This window comes from Helicoverpa armigera, chromosome 14, assembly GCF_030705265.1.
Source record: "Helicoverpa armigera isolate CAAS_96S chromosome 14, ASM3070526v1, whole genome shotgun sequence".
Taxonomy (NCBI): Eukaryota; Metazoa; Arthropoda; class Insecta; order Lepidoptera; family Noctuidae; genus Helicoverpa; species Helicoverpa armigera.
Window position 1 is genome coordinate 3055851 of NC_087133.1, and position 18563 is coordinate 3074413.

Consider the following 18563-nt stretch of genomic DNA (forward strand, 5'->3'; position numbering starts at 1 on the left):
TACGCACTTTATATGTGGTACTACTGCTACATAATTATATGAATGTTATTAAAATATTTATTCTGTGACCTCTGTTAAGCCAACATTTACAGAGCCTACGTGGGTATTTGTGAATATTTTTTACTACTTCGTCTACACACTAATTACACACACCAACATTGACATAGAACATGGTCATAAAATTATAATTTGATACGGTTACTTCAATGAGCTTGGTAATTATTTACAGCATATCTGGTAAATGGCCTAATGGCGCCGTGGACCGAGCAAAATGCGATGATGAGTTAATCAGCAGTATCATGCACATTTTGCCTCTCGCCTCCCAGGATGTCGCAATTATTTCGATGTGAGAAATGTGGAAAAACTCTCTTGGGATTATCTCGGGACGCTTATTAAGTCATCAAAGTATCAACATTGCCATATCCGACTGTAATAATTTATTCTGTCATTTTACGCGTATGAATGAAAAAGGGCGATTGAAATGGAAAAGTTGGAGCACATTCGTCACTTTGGGTTTTTTACGTCTATTAGCCATGCCGTCAATAAAAGTAGGTGAAATGAGGAATTATTGGCGGTTACCAGGGAAACTTTCAACAAGAGGCACGTCGCACTTCTTTTGCCCTAGTTTCAACGATTTATTCGTTTTGTAACGCAGACACGGCCAGACCCTAGATTTCCAATTGGATCTAAAAGACCTAGTAATACATCCGCTATAAAATTTATAAATTTTTTACGACTTCGTGATTATGATTTTATGGCAATGCCGGATTTTGTTTCGGATTTCAATATCAACTGCATGACTAATGTCCTGTACAAAACCGCAAAATGATTTAATATTCTGAGGTTACTAAATTAATAATCATTCATTTACTTAACCACACAATATCCTTAATTATGTAAACTGAAAATTATTAAATTATTGCCATTTTCATATTATCTGAAAAAGATAGTCTTTTTACAACAACCTCCAAATGATTACTGGAATTACAGAAAATCGCAGCATCATTTTACGAAATCCAATTTATATTTTAAACTAATGCAAAAATAATGGCCAAAAGGTGAAACTAAAAAGAAATCAGTCGTGCACGCGCTGTGCGCAGGCGCAGGGCCAATGAACGTTGACAGGTGCCGCGCGACCAATCCCGATACAGAATCTCACTTTACGCGACTCGGTTCAAATCACGAAATTATGTCTACATCCTTGTCTGGTGCATTCAAATAATAGCTTGTGAAAGCGAGACGCGGGTGCCTGAGGTCCTCTCACCTGACCTGGGTTGCTTTTGCACGGGCTTTGTTTACCGATCAATCTTCGGATTGCTTAACTTATTCAGACATTATTAGGCGTCCATTTTCGTGGTCGATATTAATAACATCAAAAGAATGCATTATTTTTTAGTTCTACTAAAAGTTCAAAGTCATCGTTGTAAGCTTTGATCCAAACGCTTACGTAATCCTTTGTTAACTGAAAAAGTTCAAGTAGACAGTGATCTGTGAACGGAATTGTAATTCTCCGGGTAACGTCCCACGCATTCCAGGAGGTCGTTACTGTGCGGCCTAATGTCAGTCATTCATTAGAGCGAGTGCATTCCCTGGCATACAAATGTCCTTCCTGCCGCTTGTAGCTTCGAGCCGTGACACTAGTCGGGTAACTAACTTTCTAACATTTAGTCACACCGCCTCGCATCAAGTTGTTACCCACTACACAAACCTACACTTTCTGCAAAGGCATACATCATTTATTTCCAGTAAACATGGGTAAATAGAGCGAAACCTAATTTAAAGTTCCAGATAAAATGTTAGCAGATGCGTGTATAATGTATAACACGACGCGACGCACGGCACAACGACGCCAATACTGCTTGTTTTATTTACGTATACATCTCAGGCAAAAAATTGGCATCAGTCCAAATCCTAAACGAGATGGCGTCCATAATGATATCTTAGCATTTCGAAATCCTAATCTCAATAAACAGGTTTATGGTTTAACAAGAAGTTTAAGTTGCAAAAATTTACTCGAGCAAACTGGTCCTTCCTCGCGATTCGATCCAGTCAAACGTTACTTTGTATTGAATAAGAAATCGATTTATGTTATTGCATCGAGATATAAGTGTCGTATTTTGCTACGTGCAATTTGTTATAGTTGATGTCGTGTTGTTCATCAGCCAGTAGTAGTACTAGTTGGTTGTGTCGGATAAGATCGATTAGCCCACAGCGCAGCAGTCGTATTGCAGTGGTAACGTTACCATCTGGTTGTTAACTGGCCTCGACACGGTTCTTTCGTTCGCACCGTTCGCTAAGACCTAATTACGTGGATCAGGTACTGGGAGTAGATCGCCGATAGGAAGCGGACGAGGAACTAAGAGGCTAGCGGAACCGGTCAGTAACGGGCCACGAGTGCCCACTGCTCGCCTAGACATGGCCATTTAGAAATTAAATAAACATGTACAGGACATGAGCCAACAGTACTATTCGATTTCAAAGAATTTATTGCACTGAATTCAGGGGAGAATAAAACAGTCACATGTACCAAAAATATTGTAAACAGAAGCCAGAAAGCTAGTAATATAGTTAATGGCTTCTTACAAAATAAACATCGTAAACAAATCGTGCGTGATTGAGTGTTACTTCAGCAACAGTGAAATGGTGCGTGAGTCAGTGTTATCGACGTCAGACGTGTTCCGATACGGTGATACCGTACCTGATAAGAAAGCTACGACTTATGGTTCTGGTAAAGAGCCTGCGCAGAATCGAGCTATTGAAGTACTAATGAATGAAATAAGGCTCTTAAGTAAATTATTATTAAGGAGAACCCAAAAACAGTCCATGTTGAATTCGAATCATTGATTCATGAATACGTGAATTCAATTAAAATTCTTACAAAAACAAAAAACATATTTCCTATCACATCTAAGGCTAAACATACCTGAGTGAATTGTGAAGAGATTTTCGTGTGGTCCTCCTGGTAAACTTTCCGTGATTTCCGGCGCTCGACCATCAGGGCCGTGAGTCTGTCTAAGGCTTTAGACTCCAAAGCCTCAGCATTGGTCCTGATGAGTCGGCTGATGTTCTCCCACTCTTCCGTCATCGCTCGCCAGGCAGATGCTATCACAGATCCTGAAACAAAGGATAAATAAATGCATGGGAGCTATACTATAGACTTATTTTAGGGAGACTTAAACCCAACATATCGTTGACTGTGGGAATTCATTCAAAAGGTGATGCTCCTTACAATTTGCGTATGGATTTATTTCCGTTGACTACATTGCACATGGGAATTGAAGAAATCCCTTAGAATTAAGACTTAATTAGCACAGGAAGTTCCAGGCAAAAATCTTTGAATAATTTGCTAAATGACTAGGCAATCTGCATTTGTTTCTGCTGTCTGTGAACACACCATTGACAGATAGGAAGCCGATTCGCATGGGCAGTGACGCATAGATTTTCGAGGGGAGAAGAATTCATACGCAGGACTTCGACCCTGTTATTGTGTATTATATAATGTTACACATTTGTCATTAGCACTAATGTAATGTCTAGACTAAACGCCATTTGCCTGATGAATGATTTTTGGCTGTTCAATACAATCATCTGACTGAACGAAAGCTGAAAAAACTTTTACGACATTTCAAAAATGCAAGGCTGTTTGTAGGTGAATAAAATTCTAAAACGGTAACTGAAAATGCATATTTCCCGTTGATTAGCAGCTGATGTTTGCTTTGTATTATCTTATAAACATGATACATATTAGAAAAGCAACGAGCCTGTTTATTACATAAAATAATTACATTAATAAACGATAATAGATCTTATCATCGACGTACACAATTCTAAATTTATATTTTTATTTATAGTAAGTGTATATATTAGGTAATAAGTTAGCTGTATGTTGTATATATATTTATTATTAAGTTATTGTAAAAAGTTATTTGTTAATATAGAATAAAATGGTTACTTTAAAAAAAAATTCTAAATTAATTTGTCCTCCATCTTTGTCAATTTTCCCCTCTTTACACGACCCATTCTCGGATTTAGCACCTGCACAAAAAGTTGATCGAACAAGTAAACTTTGCGTAAAACAGAAATGCTACCTGTTCTAGTAAAAGGTCTTTAGACAAAGCATTTAATTTCGAAAACTGTATTGTTATTGTTGCCTTATGGTTGGGCCAGCCCACTATGGGACATTTATGGGTGAGAACAATGACAGCACCCACAACACCACCTACTATTTGGAATATTTAAAAAAGCTTCGTACCTAATTATTATGTAACGACAATGTTTCAATTAAAATAAATATAGGGAGGATCGGTTGTTTCGGAATGTTTAATTTTGGCGCTGACTGATTGTGTCATACCTAAGTTTGTTTTGATTCGTAAACCATTTCCTTAAGTAAGTTAAATGTTCCCTAATCAATTCTCATCTCTCAAGTGTACTGGTGAGCAATGCTTTCCTCTAACCCAACAGGGTTAAAAATCGCTGTAGTATAAAGGGATTCATCAGTTTTGATTTTAAAAGTTAACTGCACTACATCTTTTTTAAAAGCTCTGGGGGTTAATCAAACAGTTTTTGTTTAATTCTGAATTTGGCTCCAATTTTTTTGATTGAGTGTGACACTATCTATATTTTCCATAAGTAGGTAGGTACATTATGTGCACATTGGTATATACCGTTCAATACCCTCATTTAGATAGTGAAACAAACAGTGTCTTGACAGTAGCTTTTGTTATCTCTCTCATTGATGCATTCACAGACTGGGTGTTCATTAAGCCTGAGTGAGATCATGTTTAAAGAAAGACATCACATTTAAATGCAACGGTTTACTAATCAAGGATATGTTAACTTGTTAGACTACACCCTAAAACATTTTACGATGTTCAATGCCTAAGAATAACTGTGAAAAGAGGTTCTAAACAAGTAAACGACACAGCAATGGTAATAGGGTCAATTCTTATTAAGTGGCGCTGATGTTTACCGTTAAGTTCTTCACACTTGTCCATCTTCTGGCCTTGTGCTGCGGCGGCGGAGAGGGCGAGGGCGTACTCGCGGTCGCTCTTCATCTTGGCCTGGAGGCTCCGCTTCATGGTCTCCATGAGGCGCAGCTCGGCGTCCTGGCGCGCCAGCAGCGCCTCGTGCGCCGCGCGGCCCGCGCCGCTCGATGCGTACCCCATTGTAAACAACCACGTCTACACTGAACCGCACATCACAAACATAAACACAACACTATTCACATCATTCTCCGTTATCACCGGCACACTGTTTAAACGTCACCTCCAAACTAAATTCTATTTATTGGCAAGCACAACAGAGAAAGGAGACCTCGTTAGCTCTTTAAAATTGACTATTTAATTTTTTACAGTATTAGCAGTCGCATAGTAGTATAACAGCAAAGACTAAACAAAAACTCTTTAACAAAAAAACTTTCGATAGAAATGTTGAACGAACGAGGTGAGCGCGCTCAAAATATATGAGAAGGCGCGTCCGCACGGTATCGATGCCCGACCTGAATGCCATCTATCGCGAGCACATTACGTCTGGTGCGGCCGCTGGTGGCTGGCCCAGTCACCGAGCAGCGCGCTGTGCTCCCGCGCCGGACCCGTTGTCCGACGTCGAGGAATTGCTTGACACGGACATCATATAACATCCAGACGGTTTATTACAAATGTTCATGATACGTCGCCACTAAACTCGACCTGTTATGCTGACTAAACGCGAGCTGCTTATATTTTGTTTATTTTTTTGATGTCCCTAGTTTATAGACTGCAATATGTATACAGTAATGGTGCGCAGACTTATATCTTGTTGCAAAACGTAAAACATTCAGAACTATTGTAGAAATTCTAACAAAAATGATCTTAACGTTGAGATAACTACGATTTAACTATGACTTTTTAGGGGTGTAGGCTTGAAGTTGCGGAAGTTCACGAACAAAGCTGACTTGTTTTCAACGAAGATCTTCAGAATTCGGAAACGGCGACTTATTAGAACTATCACCTATCATTCATTCCATAATAATTAAGTTAGGTTATCTAAAACAATGCGTGCGTATGACGCGATTTGATTGTTCTAAAAATTTAATTTTGTCTTTGCAAGGCTACGCGAAGAATTTGGTTTTTTTCTAGGATAGTAGAACAAAGCTCATCAACCTTGCATTGTCTGCAGAAAGCAATCGTTACCGTCAATTGTGTTCCATTATTTAATTTTATAAGCTAAATCTGGACACATTACTATGTATATATCATATCCTGTATATCCAATCGAGTTAGTAGCATTGAAATCCTTATCTGGGTCTCATTTCTTTCACAAATGACATTTCATCAGATCCTACTTTGACAGTTTTTTGCAGTTAAAAGTGATCTACAGTAAAATGAAACTACCTATTGCTCAAATTGTTGTTAACGTAGGTACGTTTAATAACGTACTTTTTCGAATTAAGAGGATCACGTATTTATTCAAGCTTTAGATAAGCTAGCTAGCTTAGCTAAGCTAATCGTGTTCTATCTCTATTCTGCCCTCAACAGGATCCTTGGGGTGAGTCTGATTTTGGCCAAAAATGAGTTAGATCTTCAGCCGTGATCCCGATAACAATCTCTACAATTATCTTATCAACATCAAATATTCGGTGTTGAACATCATCCCCTTAAGCCCGTCAAACCACAGCCCAGTCAGAAACAGAACGCCTTAAAAACTATAAAAAAACATAAATGGTAATAAAATGATGTAGTTACTACACTATGTTTTAGGTCAAAATAACCAAAATATGCAAGCACTAATTTATTCGGTTAGACAATGAACCCAATAAGCACAGTATACATTCTTGTTAAAAGTTTTGCATTTGAAATAGCCGCGCAACGCCTGAAGCAACTTGCGAATGTTATTCTCGTCGCCCTGACTTTTACACATTGTGACTGGTAATTGAGCTGTTCTTCTAGTCCTGATACAGGTCATTTACTAATATTTTGCCTAAAAAACAAAGCTTAAAAATGGCAATAACACAATTTAGAAAAGGGTCCACTAATATTTAACAGTCTCAAAATACCCGGGTTCAAAATATTGCCTGTATTGCCAGAATATAATATTATTTCAAGGTGTGCAAAAAGGTGCAAACTAAGGTTCCCTATTTTTTATACGTTTTTATATTTTTTGCACTATTATATTACACTGATCTCCATTGTACAACATCTCAGTGATAGGTTTTTTTCAACTATGTGTACCTATAAAAGTTTATTCAAGTCAAAAATAATAATTTCTAATAATGACTTTTGATTATATTTGCGTTAATCAAAGTAAGATTAAGTTAATGGAGCCTATATCTATTTGATGCTTTATTTTGTATTAAATTAGACCTATGATTCTTAGGAAACGCTAAAATAAATATGAGTATTTTGTTTATTCATAATTTGTGGTACGATTCATAAAGTTCCCTATATTTTAGCTCAGTGAAACCAGTGGAACTGTTTCAGCAATTATTTCATTACAATAAAATCATGGAAATAAAATAACCTATTATTTTCCCCTTGTAATAAAATCACAACTTCCCCAGATTTTTCTAGTGGTCATACAAGGGGTGTAAAAACTTCTTAACGTCATCATTGGCAACACTGACCCCAGCCTTGTAATATGGCCGCTACAGGTTAGTTCTCGTAATTTTGTCACGTGAAAAAAACCCTAGATTTTACTTTATTTTATTGTTTATTACCATTTTTTCATACTTAAATTAGTTTGCATGTGAATCAGTTATCCAAAGCAGCCGGTATAGAGGCTGTACAATGTTATCTAATAATGCTAACGTGTCATCATTTCACCTCTGCGGACGTTTGGATTTACCGCGTGGCCACATTTCTCAATATTCTCAATCAATTTACTACCTTTATAACCTAATGTAATGATCGAATTATTGGTTTTATCTAGTTTTGAGAAGGTGAGGAAATCAAGCTCAAACAGATGTGTTACAAAATGTTAATTGTCCTTTCATGTGTCCGCGAATAACCGCTTTCCAAAATCGGAGTAGGTCGTTCACTTACTATGCGTCATCATTATTCATTAACTTGTCCTCTAGTTTTTCAATATTTTATCCAGCTGTCGTAAATTCACTTGGCATCACCCGGTTTTTTTGTAAAAATTTTCCAGGCAAGAAATCAAAGAAGGCAAAATGGATTCCAGCCAGCATCACAGACATTATTGCAGAACCAACGACGATTCCAGCAACAAACTGGGCGGACTCTGTAGATGAGGAACGTAAGTGAAAATACCATGATCTTTGTTCTATACTTGCCCCTGTACTAGTCGTAATGCTACGGAATGCTATAGTGATCGACCCAATGATGATGTAAAGGGTAATGGCACGCCAATGTTAATCTCGTACTTGGGGCGCACCTACAGAGTGCTTGTCACTCCATTCGCCCCGGGAAGGTCTGAGTAAAGGTCTTTGTGTTTGATACTTTCTAGCCGGAAGCTTCTCTCAGAGGGAAGGTGGGGGAACCAGAAATGACGGTGTGATGTTAAGCCTGTGAAGCCAGGCCTGTGGGGCTGGGTGGAGGTGTGAACATTATCACTGTTGGAAACTCCTATGGCCAGCTGTTTTAGCATAATCTACGAGATGACTCTTGTCATAACTCAATTCAGACTAGTCTTTCATTGGCATGCTCCCTGATTTTTCTGAGGGTCTTATTATATCTTCAGTATACAATGGCTTAGTTGTTTAATGAAACTAGGGATCTTTTCAACCTTAATGTGAATAAATTAAAACATCTCTCATACATTTTACTTGCTATATGATATCTGTACAGACATGCTGCTTACCAGTAAGCATGTCTGGAATTTTTCTTAAACAATTAGTAGAAACAACATTAACTGCTTGTAAATACACCCATCTAGATAACAATAAATTATGCAGGCATCATTAACATGTTGATTAATAATTGTTTGATAACAAATAACAAGCTACCTATATGACATTCAAGTGATCTTTGTTTAAAATTTATAATAGTCTCTTTCTTTATTCTGCAGATAACTAGAAATTAATCTTGTCAATACAATGGTTATAATGATGTAATATTCACAAGTATTTATTTAACAATTGTTTTCATCTCAAATAGCTATCTAGTCCAATCTCTATTAGATTTGTGGAACAAATTAAAAAACCTTAGATACTGAGCAGTCAGTGTCAGCAGTGCATTTAGAAATTACAGCTATGATAAGACCTGTGTATCTATTAAAGATAGATCTCATATGTGCAAAGCTCCTAGCAGTAACAAGTACAAATACTGTCCTTTCTAAATGGGTATAATTTAGGTGGTCATCAAAAATATTTTTAAGACTCTAAGCTGAGGCACCAAATAAAATAAACAACTCCAAAAAAATTTAATTGACTTTATTAAAAGGGCACTAAAGTATATGCTATGATCCAAAAAAAAATAAAATAACATCACAAAAATCGCAAATCTCGCACAAATATTATTTTTGGTTCCCAAAATGGATTAATGGTCACCAAATTCTATACAACTAAAAGATTAATATTACTACCAAAAAGTTAGTGACGAAAACGAATCGCTGCAAAACCGACTCCACGTAATCTTGTTTGCCCTACCCCTAGAGTGCAATTCAAAACCGCGTAGGCGCGGAGGGGCGACGCGGCCTGCGAGCTGAGGCGCAGGTAGTTTTAAGGCTCGCCGCTGCGGCTGAGGCTGGCCGGCAGAGCCGGCCAGCAAGCCGAAGCTGCGGTGGTGAGCGTGAAAACCATCTGCGACGATAAGCTCGCATGGGACCGCCGGAGCCCTGCAGCGCCGGAGCCGTGACAGAAGCCATGCTTGCTGCATGTTGCGTGCTTACATTTTAAACGCACTGAGTTACACACAAATTCATATAACAATAAATAAGCGACGTATGTTTGGGAACCCTAGTATATTAATTGGTATTTGGGAAATATTCTAGCGATCGTTAGCTTTTTTAGTCTAACAAAAATGACCAAATTAGGAGTCATGGTATTACATAATTGGTAACATCTAAGTAGTGACAATATATGATATTTGGTCTAAAGTGTATTTTAAAGGCGTCCATATATTTTTTTAGTAGTCAATAATACGAAAAAATGGTTTTATCTAATAATATTTTTGGAAACGTTATTTGGTGACCATTTATCCATTTTGGTAACCGTTTAGAATTTTTTTGGTAGTAAAATAGGTACTTTTTAGGGTGGTGTTTAAACATAAGCCTTTCTAAATGACATCATACATTACTGCTGCTTGCGCACTATAACTGGTTTTTCTAATTGATAATTTCAAGAACAAACTTCTGCAACAATCTAGGTGCAATATTTCTATACAGCAGATAACTTATTAGGCAGAACAGCATCCCCACTACATTTAGTTGAAAATCCTTGATTGTAGTATTTTAAAATATTCCATTATTTTGTCCAAATGTACATTAAATCTGGCTGCATAATATTATAAAAAATTGACAAATGTTTAGAGAACCTGACTGCATAGTGTAAATTCATGATGTTACCATGTTTTTCTCAACATATCAGAACTTGTTACTCAACACATTGTTTCAAACATTTCTTAGCTGAAAATTCGTATGGCGGGGGCGGATACTCATCGCGCCAACGTGCGCCGGTGGTGTTGCCGTCAGCGTCGCGGGCGGCGCGCGGCGGCCTGGCAGTGGACGACGAATCTATACCTCGTCGCCCGCCCTTCACTGCCCACATCTCCAACCTGCCTTACGATGTCGACGAAAGCGCTATCACTGAACTCTTCACTGGACTTAAGGTAGACTTTATGATTATTGATTTTCTTTTAGGTTTGGTCTGGAGTCACGATGCACCATCAATTTGCTTGGGCAAGATATGCTAGTATGTTAAGGGAGGAAGTGGTGAAGTTAAATCGTGAAGTGAGGAAGCATTCCTAATTCAACATATCAGACATCAGAGCCACTCCCAGTTTACCAGACACAAAATACTATCCTTAGTTAAATCAATAAATCCATCTTTTCCCTTGAATACAGCATGCAGCAAATTATCCATAATCTGTCATACAAATTGTTACTAAGCATGACAAGTAAAACTGAAGCAATCAAATTATTGATCTTTCAAGCTCAGTGCCACATTTGAATGCCTCCTATTTACATAACAAGCAATTATTCACATTTTGTGAGCTACTTCAGTGAAGCATTATGTTTAATCAGTCAAGCTCTGCAATATAATTTAATCTGATATGTACAGTAGTTTGATATTAATGGTGGAATAATAAAATTATTACATAACTGGTTCACTGGTAGAGTTATAAAATATGGAATGCAAAAAAGAGTAACTTTAAATTATACAAAAATCTACTTATAATGATGGAAAGTAAATCCTAGAGTAAAGGATTGTTGAAAGCCTTGAAGGCTTCTTAAAACTAGTTTATTTAAAAATAGGTTTGTTCTCATATAAAAATACAGCTAGCTGTTACTCAAACAATTTATATACTTTATTACTTATGTAAACTTGAAACAAATTATCACTTATAATACCACAAGAGCTTCAAAATTATCGGGTATTTCCCGATAGGTTCGTTGCAAACAAATGAAGGAGTCAAGTTTTTCAGGTTAAAAAATCACGAGCGCGAGTGAAAACTTGACGACTTTATTTGTTTGCAAACCTTGAGAAATTATGAAGCTCGTGTGTATTCGGGAGATTATTTTTCCGTCCCAAATGTCGGCCACAACCTGTCAGTTTGACGTAGCAACGACCAGAGAAAATATTCAAAAAATTTTCAGTATAATACCATGTAGGTTGTACCACGTGACGTCGAATGGTGCAATTCTATTGGTCGATATTTGGGTCGGAAAAATAATCTAGAATAAAATGCAACAAGTTCAAGGTAAAATTATGCAAAGTTCACTTGTTTATTTAACATATTCAGAAAACAAGTGGTTTTGTGAGCTAGCTTTAGGAGTTAGAAGAAGAATGTTATCTACATTTCTCTGCAATTACTGCTTTTGAACAATTAAATATGCTGGCAAATATTCCTGCACTCAGTGCCTCCCTAAGATAATATGCTTTTATGTTCACTCTTTGTATTTCCAATTAATTTTAATAACCTACGATACTTTGCCAACTGAGTCAACCACCTCGCAAAAAAGATGGAGTATAAAGTTATTGTTATTAATTAGTATTCAATTTTGTCTAGATTACCAACCTGAGACTCCCGCGCGAAGGCGACCGTCTCAAAGGCTATGGCTGTGTGGACTTTGAAGACAGGGAGGGTCTCATCAATGCTATGAACATTCCTGACCTGGTAAGAATATAAGCTAAAATATTACTATTTGAATTGAAAATTCCAATCAAAGTAATTTATTAATCCCTTTTACATTTAAAATAATAATACATTCAAAGGACACCCAGGTGTTATTCAAAGACAAAAATGTTAACCCCTGTTCCATTTCTATTATATGAATAAAACTATTTACATTACCAGTTCTTTTAAAAAGCAACCTTGTGTGCTGTTGAAAAGGGTCCTATTGTGTGTACCACCAATTGTAAAGCTAGTTTTGTTGTTCATAGACAATAGGCGGGAGGCGAATAAGGATAGAAGTGTCTACCCAGGACAACGACCGTCGGATGGGAAGGGGAGGCAGGTCCGACCGGGACAGGTAATGCCCTTTGTTACTTGTCTTATATAGAAAATTGACAATTATTGTTATTGAATACTTGTTCATTGAATGCTTGTATGGCGAAAGGGTCCTTGGGAAAGTATATGACTGAGTATAATAGAACATAGAATTTAGAAAATCAAACTGGTTAAAATCAATATTTTCTAGTCTAACAAACTACACTTTCAAGAAAATTATACAAAATCATTGTTAACTTGTAGCCGATTGACGCTCGCATAGTTTTGTCGAACATTCTGTTTAGAATTCCGTTTAGTCTTTCTAATACAATTTTTTTTTACACTAAAGTCATACTCAATATTTATATATATTAATATTTATTGAAAGTTAATTACTTAAATAAGCTTTCTTTCACGTCAATGATCGCTTTCTAGTGAGAAATGCTAATGAACAAATTCTCAACAACCCAGCTATTACAATAAATGTAATTCCAATATTGTTGCTCCCAGGGAATATGACCCGGAGCGCACGATGGGCGACTGGCGGTCGGGCCCGCGCGCGATGCCGGAGCCGTCGGGCCGCCCGCGACCCATGGAGCGAGGACCCATGGACCGCAGCAACATGGACCGCGGGAACATGGACAGAGACCGCGACAGGGACCGGGAGAGGGACTGTGAGTATACACCTTACTGATATTTACATAGATAAACAGAAGTAGGTTACATATTAGATGGTCTTCTTTTTAATCGTGCACTCTCGAGAGAGCGTGATTGGCAATCTTAGAGGGTTCTCCTAGTAGGATATAGGTTTACAGTCAAGAAGAGTAGAAATATCCCATTAGGAAATAACAAAATAATAAGAAGCACTTGGGTACAGTACATTACCAATAAAATAACTCATGTTGAGAGAAAGTTCTGTGATTCTGCAAATCTTCCCATCGGTTCAAGTATTATTTTATTAGTCTAAATTCTTATGCACAATGATGATAAGTATCGTGATGGTTGGAGCTAACTGTAATGTCACACATGGGGCGCACGTGCAGAGTACATGATCAACGATTTACTACATTCTTCAGTTGTATTTTAAATATTTATCATTGTGACAGTGTAGCAATTAAGCTGCGTCATAATTTTTCATACCTTTATAATTTCTAACAACTATTTGATAAGAAAAATCGGTGATCTCCGTTACTCCATCCGCCTCGGGAAGGTCTGAGTAAAGGTCATACGTGCGTAGTGGCACCGATCTCTTTAGCAAGGAGTACCGCTCACAGCGGTAGCAGGGAAACCAGAAAATAGGACTTGAAGGTTACGTTGAGGACTCCTAATGGAAGAGACAATGCTTTCACAGCTCTTGGAAATCCCTGTGACCAGCTGTTTTAGTCTAATATGTGACGTAGCAATGCTATAACTCAATTCAGACTAGTCTTTGGTTAGCTCCTTCTATTTCATACTTAATCTGAGTGATTAAATGTTTATACATACCTGTGTACATTTTAGGCAGTATATTGTTTATTTGTATTATAATGATTTGTTGTTATATAGCGAGTGCTGACAATCGCCCAGGCGGTTGGCGCGACGGCGACCGGCCGGCGCCGCCCGAGCCCGCGAGAACGCCGTACGGTGGACGCGACTCTTTCGGTCGTGATCGCTATGGAGAGTAAGTTCTATGCTGAATAGCATTTATCTTTGTTAAAGACAATTTGAGAATATTGCTGGCTGAATGACCATGTAGAAGTATTCCAGCACATAACACAAATGGCGAAGCACTCCTGTCTCGATATTTAGTGGTTATATAACGAAGTGCTAGATTGAATCGGTTAACTAGACACCGGCTCATGCCCCATGCTAGATTCGGTCGCTCTATACCTACATTTTTATTCTAAACTTTCCTTCTAATCCTACACATGTTTTCGGGAATTATATGGTGGTAATGTTATTGCAGAGGTAGAGAACGCGGTGGTGGTTTCGGAGCTCGTGAAGAGCGTCCGGAACGCAGCGGCTATGGAGGCCGCGACGGATTCAGAACTGCAGAACGTGATGGTGGTGGATTTGGGTAAGTTTCCACTCACTTGGAACATTTTTGTAATTGATCGACTTCCCAAAAAGGAGGAGGTTCTCAATTTGTCGGGAACTTTTTTTTATGCAATGATGAATGTTGATGTCATATAGATAGAGGGTTATAATATTTATTTCTATCTATAGAAATCGGGAAGGCAGAGGATTCGGTGGCAGGAACTTTGGTGACCGCGACCGTGAACGTGACCCACCTCCACGAGAAGGTAATTTATTATGACTTTTTATTGTATGTCGTGATTTTAATGTTATTAGTATATTTTTCTCATGATTTATTCTGATCAAAGAACCTCCTATGACTTATAGTTTCCATTCTGTGACCACATAAATCTGCAGTTAAAAAATTGATTGGCAGTTGTTAAGCATCATCCTCAGCCTTGTAATCGACCCACTGCTGGGTATAGGCCTCGTCTAACAGGGAAAGAGTTTGTTGTAAAATAAATCGTAACTCCTCAGACAACAAACCCCGCGAGCGTCCGAAGCTGAACCTGCTCCCGCGCACGGTGCCGCGCGAGGCGGAGGTGCCCACCAAGCCCGCCGACGGCGCCGCGCAAGACGACAAGCTGCCCGAGAAGGCGGCACCCAAGCCTGTTTCCGCTGAGAAGGTCTTCGGAGCTGCTAAACCCGTGGACACGGCTGCTAAGTAAGTTAATCCTGCAGGATTACCTATTGTTCTACCGTAAATACTTCAAGGGACTGTAATCCAGGCAGAAAGAAATGTTTTTATGTGTTTCGTAACAGGGCGTGTGTTTTTAACTTTTAGGTATAAAAAGGATGCATTTTCTAAATTTTCTCATACTCAATTCATTAGATTTTAGCATATAGCTGCTGATTTAAAAGAAAATTCGACGATTTTTTTTACCTAATTATAACGATATCAATCTGTTTGCCGTCTTCCCTACATTCCATGGAAACTTCTTCAACAAACAGGATAAAATTAAATACAATTGAAGCTTATTCAGCCATTTCTTGTAATGTGCTTAGCAATATTATTTCACCACGGTGCGTGAAAATGGCTATAGAGCAATTAAGTGTGACAAAATGATGTTTACCTTGAACACATTCATGTTAATTTAATTGGTTAGTGGGCTTGGTTTTAGATGAATATTACACCTAGTAATTTAAACAAATAAATCATGTTTGTATTATTTAGTTGCATTACGATAATTGTAATGCACATACTGAAAATATCAAGGTATTTCGTGCTTCGATATTTATTCAGTTAACATAATATTGTTATGTGCTATATTAACATCGGTTAACTAGACACCGGCTCATGCTTTGTGCTAGATTCGGTCGCTCTATACCTACATTTATTTTATAAAACTTGCAAAATACATATTTTTTTATATTTCCAGCAAGCTTATTGTTTTGTTGTATTACAGGGAACGTGAAATAGAAGAACGTCTTCGCAAACAAGAGGAAGAAGCCAGACGCGGTGGTGAAGAGAAGGAACGTTGGGGAAGAAGGGTCAGTTAAATAAAACAAACTCCTATCACATTTCACATTTGTACTATAAAAAAGGATCGACAAGCTAATAAGAATTTAATTTTTACAGAACGATCATTCCGGCGACAGACGTGGTGCTCCTAAACGTGGTAAGCAAGAAAATAATACAAATCTAAACTAATTAGCATTGTCTTCTATAACGTGTCTAATTCAACACAATTTATGTACAGATGACCGCCCAAGAGATTCCCGCAGCTACAACAGAGACCGACGCGACTATTCCAAGGACGACAAAGACAGACGCGACTACAAAGACGACCGGGACAGGCGCGACTACAGAGACGACCGGGACCGTCGCGACGACCGCGACAAGCGCGAGCCCGAGAGAGACCGCCGCGACTACAAGGACGACCGCGACCGCCGCGACTACAAGGACGACCGCGACCGCCGCGACTATAAAGACGATCGCGTCGAGAGACGAGACTCCTCCGGCGACAGGCGACGAGAATACTCCGGCGACAGACGTCCGCGCCGCGACTACTCCGGTGACAGGAGACGCGACTACTCCGGCGACCGGCGGCGCGACTACTCCGGCGAGCGACGCGACTCGCGCGACTACCGCGACGCCTCGCGCGAGCGCCGCCCCGACGCCGAGCGCCGCCCCGACGCCGAGCCCCAAGACACGCCGCGCGACGAGCGCAACGGCCGCCCGCGCCCCAGCCGCTCGCGGGACCGACACGACGACATCGATGACAAAACCCTGCCCAAAATGAAAGAACAGGAAAAACCGGTATGTAACACATGTCACTAGCTTCCACCTAAGTTTTCATCCACGTCATCCAAGATGACTGCTTCCCGCACCCAGGCAAAAAGTTGAGCTACTTTTTATGTATATTCCATATTATTGTAAAGTGTTATCAATGTCGATTCACAAGTTTTTGCCAAAAGAGAAACAAGCTTTTCTTAATTTAACGTACATAATAATAGTACCTATGATTTGAATCAACTATCATTCATTTTTGATGGCTTTTTATATAACGTTAATTTTTCTTTGTTACAGAATTTTGTTGCATCAAATAAATTCAGCTTCTTAGAGGACGCCGACGACGGCGCATCCGATTAGCACGAACCTAAAGTTTGTGTGCGCGCTACATATTAGTGTCCATTTTACAGTTGACTCGAGTGTAAAGTGTAAATTTACGAGTATCAAAGTGTCTAACGTGTAGAACGGACTCGATAAAGCACTAAGACAATCTAAAATTGTGCTATGTAATAGAACTTGATTGATAGTCACTAGTGCGGTGTGGATATACGTGTATATTAATAGGGTTGCTATATGCTCACACTGCTTCGATGCCGGCCCCAGTCTTTGTTGTCGCTTCTTTTATAGCGCACTCATTTACTTGAACTCTCGGGCAGGATGTACCCCGTATGCTTATGACAAGTGAGACGCCGCAGTAAAGACTGGGGCGTGTATTTGTGACCATGTTGTACTGATTTGTGTAAATTTTTCTATGGGTTTGTTACAATTATAATGTTATTGTGAATGGTTGGTAATACAGCCAAGTTTTGAGAACTGCAAATATTCCATTAAATTCTGAGATGAACAGGTTTAGATCCAGGTGCTGCACTTTCATGTCTTTTTTTGTGAATAATGAATATTTCATAATTTTATATTATTGCAATGTCACCATAGGGAATCTAATTTCTATTTTTTAGAATATGTCTTTATGTTAAATATTTAGTCGATTTAGGTTATTAGAACGTTAATTGTATTATTTATCTTTACACTCAAAATTTGTTAAAATAATCAAGTGGTAAGATTTAAGCTGCAATATTCCTATTTTGCAAGTATGCATACAGATGTGCCTGCCTTGATCGTGATGAAATATAGATGTTAACTAAAGGTACCTAATTAATCTGATTAGGGCTTGGTCACAATATAATTAATGTCAAAACGTTACAGACGTTTCATTTGTAATATGGAAGAATTTTTGTTTGGTACACTATGTAATTGTGAATTATAAATAAATAATTACCCTTTTTACAGTACTATGAATTTCATTTAACATATTTACTTCTCCTGTTACCTATAAAACTGCAAAAAGTATACATGATTAAAACACATCTAAACACCAGAGATAAACTAAGCAGCTATGCTACAATTTATTAATGTAAATAGTAAAGCTATGACAGTCTCCACTGATGTTGCCATGTAGCGTTACAAGCTAGCTCGTAAGGTTGCAATGGCACTCAATAAAAATATTGGTCGCTTAAAATCATTGCGCAATCTTCAAAATTAACCCTAAACCCCGCGCAAAGGAGTTGTGCTAGGAAGATGCGCAGCTCAAGCTACACTAATTGTCGATAGTTGGGAAGCAGCGACCGTAGCACACAACCTCCTCAGTCCTTACTTATTATATGCCTAGGTTTTATTTAGATAAACCCTAAAAT

General features: G+C 38.4%; 2 protein-coding genes across 3 annotated transcripts in view; one reads left to right on the top strand and one right to left on the bottom strand.

The window, feature by feature from the left end:
• Window positions 1-5591, bottom strand: part of LOC110377167 (tyrosine-protein kinase Fer) — a 44767-nt gene extending 39176 nt beyond the window's left edge. Inside the window, exons 1-2 of one of the 2 annotated variants that reach the window (XM_049837225.2) lie at window positions 4970-5591; window positions 2924-3114 (exon numbers count right to left, since the gene is read on the bottom strand). In XM_049837225.2, the coding sequence (XP_049693182.1) occupies window positions 2924-3114; window positions 4970-5165 (387 nt within the window). In that variant the 5' untranslated portion in view covers window positions 5166-5591. The remainder of the gene's footprint in view (window positions 1-2923; window positions 3115-4969) is intronic. The other variant, XM_049837226.2, reaches the window with a different exon arrangement.
• A 1907-nt stretch (window positions 5592-7498) lies between these two features.
• Window positions 7499-18161, top strand: LOC110377170 (eukaryotic translation initiation factor 4B). Its single transcript, XM_021335877.3, has 14 exons — window positions 7499-7627; window positions 8125-8232; window positions 10561-10763; window positions 12165-12272; window positions 12539-12627; window positions 13095-13258; window positions 14130-14244; window positions 14530-14640; window positions 14790-14866; window positions 15117-15303; window positions 16046-16130; window positions 16219-16258; window positions 16340-16899; window positions 17170-18161. Exons 1-14 carry the CDS (start codon window positions 7615-7617, stop codon window positions 17230-17232), a joined length of 1923 nt encoding a protein of 640 aa, XP_021191552.3. The 5' UTR covers window positions 7499-7614; the 3' UTR covers window positions 17233-18161.
• The last annotated feature ends 402 nt before the right edge of the window (window positions 18162-18563 follow it).